We start from the raw sequence: 13,139 nt of genomic DNA, 5'->3' as shown, positions 1-13,139 counted from the left end.
TTTTTTTTTGTTGTCAATTGCTTAGACGGATGTTGATGGGAATTGAGTTCTTGACTATGGAGTGTTTGTAGCTATGACAATTCACTTGCAAAGAATGGTGAATGACGAGCATTACCGCAAAGCATTCAAGTTTTTTGCACTTATGTGCATAGCTTGCACTTATGGTTGCTGCAAGTTCAGGGGAGATGAGCTCTTCTAGAGGGATGGTCAGAGATTCATTGCAGTTGACAAACGATGTGTGTCATTTGAATTAAACTTGTTTGATTTGTTTAAATTAGGGTGGTAGGTACTCATTTTATATTTCCAATGATATACAATGTATTTTTTTTTTAAGAGATGTATAATGTATTTGTTCTTTTCATTTTCAACCAAGTTTAGCTTTTTGAAATCTAATATATAAATGTTTTACTGATTGATCTACATAGTCTTCACTATTCAGTAACATTTATGCAACAAAATTTGCTACAATTGCATCTAAACGATTAGCTGCAGATTGGCTACAAATTAGCTACTTAATAAGTAACATTTTTTAAGTGTTACAAGTAATGCTCTCAAGTGTTACCAAAATCATTTAGTAACACGATCTTTACCTAACATTTTTCAAATATTACATGATCTAAATAGTAACATTTGTTTCTGATTTAGTTACAAATTTAAAGTGTTACTAAATCTCATATATGTTGTAATGTCCTGTAAAGCTTCCAGTAGAGTGACACATAAAGGTTGAACAAAATGTGTATTCTTTTTGTGGGCTCACAATACATAAATGCTCCAATGTTTCACTTACACTAATTATATACTTCATCCGTTTCAAAATATAAGCAAATTTTACTTTTTACGTTCATTTAATTAATGATGTATGTGATTTATAATATGGACCACATACATCATTAATTGAATGAATCTAAAAAATAAAATTTGCTTATATTTTAAAACGGATGGAATAGGTGACATTCTAAAAAATTTCTAACAAAACATGTGAGAGAGAGAACAAAATATATTAAAAGCCACATATTTATTTGTGGAGACACCAAACAAAATATACATAATCAACCTTATAAGCATTTAGGACGTTATAAATGGTCTCAGAGCTGGATTTCTCTCATTATAATGTGGTTCAGAGACACCAAACAGATTCTCGTGAACAATAAGTGTGTCGTCGAGGATATGAATGTGATTGAGACAATATTAATAAACGACTCCTCTCAAGTTTATAGTTAAGAGACAGGCAAATGATCTGAATACACAACAAAATGAAAATGATCGAGAAACTCTGCATTTTTTTTTTAAACAATATGTTTTATTCAAATATAGCTTAAATAGGAGAAAAAAAAGTTTATAAAAAACATGGGTTAAGACTCATTCGTTAAATATGGCTACCTCAACGGATTCGAAAGCAACCAATAAAAATAAAGACTCACTATAAATAGACAACATGTGTAACATTGCATATATGCACCCTCAAAAGTCAAAACTAGTTTGCATCATTCAAACCCAATTTAACTTATTTTAGAGCTTGCTATATATGGCTACCTCAATCAAACATACTATTCAATGGTATAAGTGCAAACATTTTGTTATAAAAGGTTGTAGCACCTTTGTTCCAACTCGGTGGAAACTTGAACACCCCATTTCATTTGAAACATTCAATTTTTTTTTATTAAAATGAAAGTGTCAAGGATCATACTTGTGACCCTTTTCTTGTTTAGCTTGGTCGTTGTTCCTACAAATTCAAAAAAATCAAAAAAATCAAAAAAACCAAAAAAAATTGATTTTGATTTGGACTATGGATTTGGATCTGGACTTACTGTTGATGATCAAGAACAAAAACTGGTAGATGATGAAAAGCAAAACCCAAAGACTGGGTTTGATAAAGGTCATCTTAAGCAAGGGTTCTATAGCGAAAGTTGTCCAACTGCAGAGAAAATCGTGGCTGATGCTCTTGTTGAAATTACGAAGACAAATCCAAACGCAATTGCTAACATTATTCGTCTTCAATTTCACGACTGCTTCGTTGTTGTAAGCATTTCTAAATTTCAACAATCATTGTCTTTTTTTAACATGCGAATTTTGTCTTCTTCGATCTCTTAAATTGATTATTAAATTTGACATCACTAACACATAATAATTCAAAGTAAGAGCGAGACTATACCAAAAGGTATGGATTTGAATTATGTTCAAATATGAACAATCACATAGTCTCTGATCATATAGTGAATCAAACAATTCACATTTTGATTGCATATTTTATATCTTATTTATCAAAGGCATAACATGATTAGTCTAATGTAAATCTCACTGTCTGAATTATATAAGTGTATCATAACAATAATGACATTTGTCGATATGCCACTACGGCCTGTTTACTAAGATCATCATAGATTATTAATGTGTGCATTCCATTATCGTGGAAATATTCCCCCATGGCACACCCAGAATATGGGGCCAGAAATTGCAGAAGTGCAGGATCCAAAGCGGTGGTTGCTACAAGAATGGAATATTCTAAAGCATTCGCTTTAGAATTCAAAGAAATATAAATTATAGTACCAAATAATTCATGTGCCTGAATCCACATGATGAAAAAAAAATACTTTATTATTTAAAAAATTTACTTAACTATGATATGTGTTCTATAATTAACTTGGCCATAATGGGAAAAAAATAAATAAACAGGGTTGTGATTCCTCAGTCTTGCTAGACTACACACCAACAGGAGACAAAGTAGAAAAAAGTTCGATGTTAAATGGTCAACTTCTCAAAGGAACTGACTTCATTGACGACATTAAAGCAAAACTAGAAGAACAATGTCCGGGAATAGTTTCATGCACAGACACAATAGCATTTTCAGTTAACGAAGGAATGTTCCTTTCCGGATTACCTCGTACAGCTCCCCTTGGAGGCCGTAGAGATGCGCTCTATTCCCTAGCATCTATCGCGGAAGACGACAACCTTCCAATGCCTAATTGGCCGATGGAAAAAATGGTTGACCTCTTCACAAAAAAAGGTTTCACAATTGAAGAAATGGTTATTTTACTTGGTGCGCATTCAATTGGTGTGGCTCATTGCGATGTTTTTATGGAAAGGATTTACAATTACGCAGACACGAGGAAACCTGATCCTTTGCTTCCATTTCCAATTGTTAATGAGCTTCAACAAATATGTGCGAACCCTGGGACACCTCTTTTTAGAAACCCTGTAGTGAATTTCGATGAGACACCAGCGTTGCTTGACAACTTGTTTTTTAAGAATATGGTGACGAAGAAGAAGACGCTTTTGGTTACAGATGCTCATTTGTTTAATGATCCTAGGACAATTCCTATTGTTGAAGAACTTGCTAAGGATAATGGTTTGTTTCAAAAGAAGTTTGCTGAAGCTATGGTTAAGATGGGTTCTTACAATGTTATTACTGGGAATGATGGTGAGGTGAGGAAGACTTGCAGGTCAACTAATTAATTAATTAATTATTCTTCATTAATATATATGTGAAAATTGTAATGGTGTTTAACACATTTTGTTTATATTTTTTTGTTATCACAGTGTAATAATAAATGATCAATTGCTTCTTGTTTAGTTTTGCGTTCGAATTTTTTCCAAGTATTTACAGCAAGTAACATAGAACAAATTTCCTAAAATCGTCTTAAACTGTTTTAATTTTGTATCAACACTATTTGATGGAAAAAGGGGTGAAAATTATTTTATCAAGAATGCATTGATATATTTTTCTATGAACATTTTACACCATATGATATTTCCCCCATTGATCAAATTTTTTGGACCGGTTACTGTACAGACAAGCATCTCGAATTACCCAAAATACCTCCATCATGGTTAATTCCCGTTCGCTTGTGATCGAAAGTTAACTCCGATCTGCCCTCTTTTACATTGAATCACCATTTAGCTCATGCACTCCTCGATCTGAGTTAGCTTCCTATCATAAACGATCAGAAAATAACTCCCGCTCGTTTTTACCATATATATATATATTGCACCAAGTCACTTGTTCCACACTTCTTACATACACATACTTACCTATTCCAATTTTCCTTCCAAAGATTCAATTTTTTTTTTTTTTTTTTTTCTGAAAAAATTGAGTCTCAAATCATCAAACAAGGATTGTTAAAAAGTTTCTACACTCATTTTACGTGAAAAAAACAAGTATGTATATGTTTAATCCGTTTACATTGGTGCTTTTTTCTATTTTTTTAAAATCTAACAACGCTGCTATCGAAAATTAATCCTCAATCATGTGTATGGGTTTGGGAGTTAACTCTCGATCCGGTCTAGTTCATTTTTTTTCCAATTACATGTGTCTTGCATTAATTTTTTTCCATTTTATTATTTTATAATTTAGCTTTTTTCTATGTTTTGTTAGAGTCTTTAATTGATAATTATATCGAGTCAAAACCAAATGTTTTTGAGACTATCAGAGAATTCAAAGTCCAAACCATCTATTATGGAAATGTATGCTAAATTGAAATTTGAAACCAAACATTATAGAAGTTTCCTTGATTTGAAATCAAATGTTGATTTTGAAGAGTACATTATTGATCCTGGTATTTTAAAACTTGGTGATAATGAAGTAGATACGACATAATACTTTTTCACCGAAGAGAAATGGAAAAGTCAAGTAGATATGATAGATACTAAAAACGAGTGTGTTGCTATCTCTCGGTTTAAATCAAATATATACTAATTTGATGACATAAGAACTACAAAGCATCCAAATAGTGTGTTTAGTTCTAAGAAAAAGTTATTATCTACCCAAAATAAGGTGTTCAAATGAGAACAAGATATGCAAATGCCAAAATATTATGAAATTAATTATGCTTTTTAACTCAAATGCCAAAATATAGAGAAAATGATGGACCAACATGATTACTAAAAGTAACTTCAAATTCAAAACCATGAGCATGAACATGACATATAAAAGCTCACAAATATTTTACCTAATGCAGCTACACTTGGCAGTTGTCACTTATGATTTTAAATCTTCTTTCCTTTCATGTTCTTTGTTGAGCATATATAAGAAATTACATTCAAATATGAAAAGCCATAAATCACAGTAAATTAGTACCCTTTGGTCTTATTTATATGAAAAACTTCTTATTGATTAGATCAAATCGACAAATTATTATAGAAAAATTTAAAACCATTTGGTACGTACTTTATAATAACTTCAAATGAATAATAAGCTTTTAAAAATATAAGTAAATGTCAAGTTATATAACTTTTTATTGAGGAAAAATCAAATGTAGATTTTGAAAAATTTATTTACACGCCTAAATTAACGTCTAATAAATTTTAGGGTAAATACCTCTTTTCATCTCTATAATATTAACGAATTTCGGTTTTAGTCCCTGTAAAAAAAAAATTTAGATTTTGTCCTTGTAATTTCAGATTCTTCCACGTTTGGTCCCTCATTCCACCACGTAAGCAGAATCTACATACATGACACGTAAAATGAGGGACCAAAAGTGGGAGGAATCTGAAATTACAGGGACGTAATTTATGCAAATTCTGCTGACGTGATGAAAGGAGGGACCAAAAGTGGAAGAATCTGAAATTACATAGACAAAATATAAATCTTTTTTTATACAGGGACTAAAACCGGAATTCGCTAATATTACAGGGACGAAAAGAGGTATTTACCCTAAATTTTAAAAGCAATCATGAAATACTAATTACAAATTTCAAGTTTTCTAATTTTGTCTGTCTCTATATCAATTGTTAAACCGAATGTAAACGAAACATATAGTTCTATCTCGTATCATAGAATTGTAAATAAAATCTTTATATATTAAAATAAAATATGGATCATGTTTGGATTGAGCATAGAAGACTGCATGCAGTCGATTAGATCTAAACCGTCTGATTAAGATCGTACAATCTAGTTTTTAAATCAAGATTTTTGTTGGTTTTAGCTTGAATGTAATTTTTTTTAGGACCTTTGATCGAGGACAAACAAAATTATAAGTTAGAGGGCCGTTTGATTAAGTTCGTACAATCTAGTTTTTAAATCAAGATTTTTATTGGTTTTACCTTGAATGTAATTTTTTTTAGGACCTTTGGTCGAGGACAAACAAAATTATAAGTTAGAGGTGCAAAAATTCCTTTTAAATTATATGTCACTTATTAACTTGTTTTGCAAGTTATCTATGGAAACACCCCTAAATACATAACGATTATACTTCTTATGTCAGATAACCTATTATTAGTCTTCACTTGTAGGTCTTTGATTATGCATTGAAAAAGTCCGAAGATTCCTGATTGTAGTTGATTCGCTAGGCGAGCAAAGTGAGCCAAGTCAGACAGTTTAAAAGGTTTATGGACTAGAGGATTCATTGACTACCATCTCTTTCACACCTCATTATAACGACACATCATTTAGACTCTTCAAGGAATCACCATAAAATTTCAATCAATTTTCAATGAATTCCGCTCTTCACCCAACACAAAACACTTGCGCCTTGCAGTGTTGCCGAAAATACCCCTGCGCTAGTTAACTAACGCGAGTGTAAAAAATTCGTGACTTAGTTTTTACACATGTGTGACTTAAGTCACGCTGCGTGAGTTAACTCATGCTGAAATTAACACGTGCGTGAGTTAACTCACGCAAGTTTTGTTTTTTCATTTTCACATGCGTGACTTAGTTTTGTTTGTACGTGAGTTAACTGAGTTAAAATGAAACAGAACTAAGTCAAACAGTGAAAACTTCATAACATTCAAATTCATTCTAAGCCTTTTCAAGACTCCTCAACAGTAACACTCACCAACTTGTCACCCACCACTTCACTATGCTATGCTTTTTTACACATACATAAGTTCTCTTTTTTTTTTTTTTTTTTTTTTTTTTTTTTCCATTATGAATTCAATTTTACAACATACTAAATAACTCACTCAACTACCTCACCAATTTCATTATTTTTGTTCAACCAATTGTCTCTATCTACATAATTTTAGTAGTAGTAAAAGGAACAAAATCAGTGTCTTAACATAACACATGCCTTCTCCTCACTTGATAATAGAATTGTTTTGAGAATGAAAAAACAAAACTTGCGTGAGTTAACTCACGCAGCGTGACTTAAGTCACGCATGTATAAAAACTAAGTCACATTTTTTTACACTTGCGTTGGCTAACTAGCGCAGGAGTATTTTAGGCATGGCTGCAGAGCGCAAGTGTTTTGTGCAGAGTGAAGAGCAGAATTTATTTTCAATTTGTCAAATTGAAATAAAAATATATTTTAGGGTTTATCAATGAACAACATTGTCTAAGGCCCAATCTACAATTACATAGACACATTCTCATTCTCAGTTCTCACACCCTATTTATATAATATGAACAAACACAACAAATCCACCAACATTCGAAAGTCTCCTTTTCATCATCCTTACTCGTTTTCAACAAGAAATGAATATAAACATGAACAAACAACTCAACCTCCTTATCATTCTCTTTATCCTCTTTTCATCAATCACGACGGAGCTCCGACAGACTAATATTGTGGTTCACTGTCTCCCACGACCACTACCACCACTAATTTTATTAACAATACAAAATAAAATTTAAAAATTTATTTTCAAAAAATAAAATTAATAAATTAAAAGATAAACATGTTTTAACATATAAAGAAAATTATTTTTATTTATTAAATTAATTTCTACAGAGTGACAAATCAAATGGGTGTATGCCTTTTGGGGTATACATAAAAAATTACTCAAAAGTTAAATATGAACAGTTGAGTCAATTATAAGATTAAGAAGATAGCAAGGCAGGTAGCATCCATGTATTGATAATAAGCCAATCTTTTTGTCCTTTTGCAAATAAGGGACTTCTCATTTAACAAATGGAAAATTCTATGGTGAAGTCATGAGAATGATTTTTCTGGTGAAGTCAACACTATAACATCAAAAATGTAGTGAGTAGCACCCCACTCTTAATACGGTGGCATCAAAAGTTCAGTCTCATAGTATCATCAATTCATCAGATTAACAAGACTGCACTTAATCTAATTTTATTCTACCTTGTTTTAAGTGTAACTACTCTTAAGACTATCGCATAATATCATCAACTATGTTTGCATGTTAAAGATGTCAACGATAAAATAGTACTTGTAAGTCCAAGATGTTGCAAACATTACTAAATGAATTACTATTGATCATTATTCAGCAATCAACAATTTAAAAATGAATCGAACATTAAAATTAAAATTAAATTTTTCAAAAAAATCAGTTTCCTGACTGCACCGTAGAAGCTCCCTTAACAAATATGCCATAGGTTAAGAGATCTAAACTTACTATTTGTAGTTAATTACTATTAATTTGCAAGCATTTAATATGCTAAATAATACAAGTCTTCACCTATTGTTATTTTACAATGTGAACCTCTCAAAATGGTAACACTGTGAGAAAGGTTGAATGACTTTTCCATTTACTAAATGAGAACACAGGTAGACAATTAATAAGTTACTAAATGACCTTTCCTTTAATACATGGGAATACCCAATTTAATGAAAAATCTCTTTCAACTTGGTTGTAATTGTTATATTGGAATTTAGTTTGAGAATGAAACTGTGTTAAATCTTTTGTTGTATCACTTAGTTGTATTTACGGGTAAAAGGTATGCGGTTCACATCAAAGATTTGTATTTTATTTTAGAGGAACCAAAGAATTATATCATGAGTAAAAATGACACCGAGAGAAAGAACCCTAGAACAACATTCTTTAATAAAATTCATATTGTCTAGTTATAAAAAAAAAAAAAAAAAATCATTTTGGCTCAAAAATAAAGTTTATATGAATTTTCCAAAACTTGTTATCATTTTTTTTCTTTCTGCTCAGCACATAAAAATTCAAGTTAACAATTACCACAGTTACTCCTTTAAAAAAATTAGCACAATTACTTCATCATTTGAATTAATTTTGTAGATATCAAACATAAAATAATTTTTTATGGGGATAAACTAAAATAGCTAGAATTTCAAATTTTTAATACTCACAAATTTGGAGGAGGAATCTTAACCCCATTATTATCTTAACCCCATGCATTCATAGCTGCCCAACCACTTCTTTGTTTCAAGTCCCCCACTTCTTAAACCTTACCCCTCTTTCTATATATTCTCTTCCTTTACAGTTCATTGTCCACTACTCTCAACTTCTCATATTTTCTCTCCTACAAAGTACAAACATCTCTTCCTTTTCCAAACTCCAAAACCTCTCCACCACAAAAATGGCTTCCTATGCAGCAGTACTAGTTTTTCTCATCTTAGGTGTTCTAGCCACCTCTTGTTTTGCACAAGAACCAGGTGCTGAACCAACACAGCCACCTCTTGAGAAGTACCATGGTGCTCAAGAGAAGTATACTGATGGACCGGGAAGCCTTAATGGGCAACATAATTATCGGGGTCCCAGGGCAACATAAATACTGCTTTGATTGTGAGGAAAAGATGAAGGTCCACCCGATGCTCAAGAGAAGTATACCGATGGTGAAGGCAGTCCTAATGGGGAACATAAGTACGAATTCGGACCGGGTGGTCAAGAAAAGTATGCAGATGGCGAAGACAGTCCAAATGGGGAACATAAGTACGAATTTGGACCTAGTTCTCAAGAGAAATATACTGATGACGAAGGCAGTCCTAATGGAGAACATAAGTACGAATTCGGACCGGGTGCTCAAGAGAACTATACCGATGGCGAAGGCAGTCCTAATGGGGAGCATAAGTACGAATTCGGACCGGGCACTCAAGACAAGTATACCGATGGCAAAGGCAGTCCTTATGGCGAACATAGTACGAATTCGGACCTGGCAGTCCCAATGGGTATACTTCTCTTGAGCGCCCTATCTGAATTCGTACTTATGTTCCCCATTAGGACTGCTTTCGCCATCGATATACTTCTCTTGAGCGCCCGGTCCGAATTCGTACTTATGTTCCCCATTAGGACCGCCTTCGCCATCGGTATACTTCACCAAGAAATGTTTCCTTTTATGCTACTCTATTTTTGTCATTATATTCCAATGGCGAGGTTCTATGAAGTGGAAATACTTGACCTCCAAAAGATCATGATCAATCAAGCAGTTGATGTGTGCCATCTTACCACTTCTTCATGGAGTCGTAACCATCCTGCTTTTGTTGAACTTGGCTCGACTCCTCGTGAAATCGAAGTGTGCCACTGGATATACGAGAATGACATGTCATGGACTGCCAATGCCAACTAGTCATATAAGAAATTTTACCATTAAACCATACATATATGTATATGTGCCCGCGAGCATGTTTGCGTGCGTGCATGTATTACTTAATATTTTATATAGAGATTAGTTTGGAGAACATTGGAAAACAAAGTTCATACGAACACAAGTTTGTTAATAAAAAAAGTTCATACGAACACAAGAACACAATTTTGTTAATACAAATAAATGTTCAGTACAAGTTTGTTAATAAAAAGAAGATAGAACGACAAAGAACATTCCTTGCTAAGATGAAAAATCAGGAACAGGAACATGGTACGCGTATTGATTAACTTATGTTTTAGTTTGATGTTTTGTTTGATTCCTCTTGATTAATCTCTTTAATCGTTTCTTCTTCTATTTATTTTATCCTCTCTCTATTGGTTCATTTTTAAAGCCTTAGAATGAAATCATTTTGGGGCTTAGAATTGTTAATACAATTGTGCTTGAAGTTAATATTTGTAGCTTTTGATTATAAAATTGATTCTAAAACATAGATTTATATGAATTTATCCAAACACAAATCATTTTATCTATAAATTGATTTAGGCTCAGGAGATTCGGACAAGGTTATTCATTCAAATGCAGTAGAGTTTGAGAAGTACCACCTTGACGATGAGGGTAGTCCCAATGGAAGAATGAATCAGTCATATGTCACCAAGAAATGTTTCCTTTTATGCTACTCTATTTTTGTCATTATATTCCAATGGTGAGGTTCTATGAAGTGGAAATACTTGACCTCCAAAATATCATGATCAATCAAGCAGTTGATGTGTGCCATCTTAACATTTCTTCATGGAGTCGTAACCATCCTGCTTTTCTTGAATTTGGCTCGACTCCCGGTGAAATCGAGGTGTGCCACTGGATATACAAGAATGACATGTCATGGATCGCCAATGCCAACTGGTCGTATAAGAAATTTTACCGTTAAACCATACATATATGCGTGTGCGCGCGCGAGCATGCTTGCGTGCGTGCGTGTATTACTTAATATTTTATACACAGATTAGTTTGGAGAACATTGGAAAACAAAGTTCATACGAACACAAGTTTGTTAATAAAAAAAGTTCATACGAACACAAGAACACAATTTTGTTAATACAAATAAATGTTCAGTACAAGTTTGTTAATAAAAAGAAGATAGAACGACAAAGAACATTCTTTGCTAAAATGAAAAATCAGGAACATGAACATGGTACCCGTATTGATTAACTTATGTTTTAGTTTGATTTCTCTTGTTCAATACAATGGAAGAATGAATCAGTCACATGTCACCAAGAAATGTTTCCTTTTATGCTACTCTATTTTTGTCATTATATTCCAATGGCGAGGTTCTATGAAGTGGAAGTACTTGACCTCCAAAAGATCATGATCAATCAAGCAGTTGATGTGTACCATCTTAACACTTCTTCATGGAGTCGTAACCATCCTACTTTTCTTGAACTTGGCTCGACTCCCGGTGAAATCGAAGTGTGCCACTGGATATACGAGAATGACATGTCATGGACCGCCAATGCCAACTAGATGTGAATATATGCCTTGACAGGAATACTTTAGTTTTGATGATTGACAAAAGAAATCCTAGAAGAACAAAGATACAAAAAGCGGAAAAGAAGATTCAAGCTTTCAAGTCTTGGATTTTAATTTTATTTGTTTTAGGACTGATTTGTAAGTAGTAGAAAAAGTTCTCATTAAAATAAATCACACACTCACAATGGTTTTCATTTATATGTGATTTTACATAAAATTATTTTTACATAAAAAGTCATAATTTATTTTACAAATTGTATAATTGGTTTTGACATTGAAAATATATTTGAGCTTGATTTTAATTATTACGTAAATCAAATTATCATGGCTTTGACTTTTGCATACAAATATTTTCATTACATAATTGATTATGTGATTCTCAAATTGGCCTAATTATTTCAATGCTATATTCTGCATTCATGATATTTTCTTTTGTATCCGTTGGCACAATACTTCATGTCTTAAATTTGCATCTAATGGTGTTTCCTATTTTGACACAACGGCTAGCTTTCAAGAACATTATTCAAATGGCATAGTCATTGCATTCAAGTGAATTACTACGGCCATTTTATTTTATTTCATACGCACCTCATTTTATTTGGTCATATAAATAGGTGTGTTGTGCTAGCTCTTAAAACAACTATATTTGCACTAAACATTGTCAAAAATATTTTTCATCACTCTCATTATTTTTACACTTGTTAATTTATTATCTTGAGAGCTATTTTATACTACATAGTTTATCTTGTAGTTCTTGTACTTCAATTTGTTATATCTACACATTTGGTGTATTACTTTATTATTGTAACTATTTTGTATTGGGTGCGATCCCAAGGTTTCAAGAGAGGTGATATCTCTTGGGTTTAGAGGCTCTTCTACAAAGGATTGTTTTGTTTGGAGAGTGCTCGCTATCTTGTAAAGGTTACTAGCTTATCCCGTTTAAAAGCTAGGTTAGTGAAAATCTCAAGGGACTTTTCCTTGGGGACTAGACGTAGGCCTTGGTGTTTTAGGCCGAATTAGGATAAACTTCTTGTGTCGTTTTCTCTCATCCTTTATCTCTTTTACTTTATTTGTCATTTATTTTATCTCACCATATCTATTTTCATATTTATTTAAACCTTTTATAAGAACTTTATTTTATTTGGTTAAAATCTTTTTTTAAGTGCTTATCTTAAATCGTTTTCTAAAGAACACAATTCACCCCCCTCTTGTGTGTTTGAAGTCACTTGGTCAACACTAGTCATATAAGAAATTTTTCCATTAAACCATACATATATGTATATGTGCCCGCGAGCATGCTTGCGTGCGTGCATGTATTACTTAATATTTTATATAGAGATTAGTTTGGAGAACATTGGAAAACAAAGTTCATACGAACACAAGT

At 32.4% G+C, this 13,139-nt stretch overlaps 1 protein-coding gene across 1 annotated transcript; it reads left to right on the top strand.

Moving 5' to 3' along the window:
* Positions 1-1,473: 1,473 nt before the first annotated feature.
* On the top strand, positions 1,474-3,570 carry LOC11407880 (peroxidase 28). Its single transcript, XM_003613115.3, has 2 exons — positions 1,474-2,019; positions 2,674-3,570. The coding sequence occupies exons 1-2, from the start codon at positions 1,666-1,668 to the stop codon at positions 3,451-3,453; spliced, it is 1,134 nt and encodes a 377-aa protein (XP_003613163.1). The 5' UTR covers positions 1,474-1,665; the 3' UTR covers positions 3,454-3,570.
* Positions 3,571-13,139: the final 9,569 nt, after the last annotated feature.

This window comes from Medicago truncatula, chromosome 5 (assembly GCF_003473485.1).
Source record: "Medicago truncatula cultivar Jemalong A17 chromosome 5, MtrunA17r5.0-ANR, whole genome shotgun sequence".
Lineage (NCBI taxonomy): Eukaryota > Viridiplantae > Streptophyta > Magnoliopsida > Fabales > Fabaceae > Medicago > Medicago truncatula.
The sequence above is the reverse complement of the archived record's forward strand: the minus strand, read 5'-3'. Positions and strand labels throughout refer to the sequence as shown.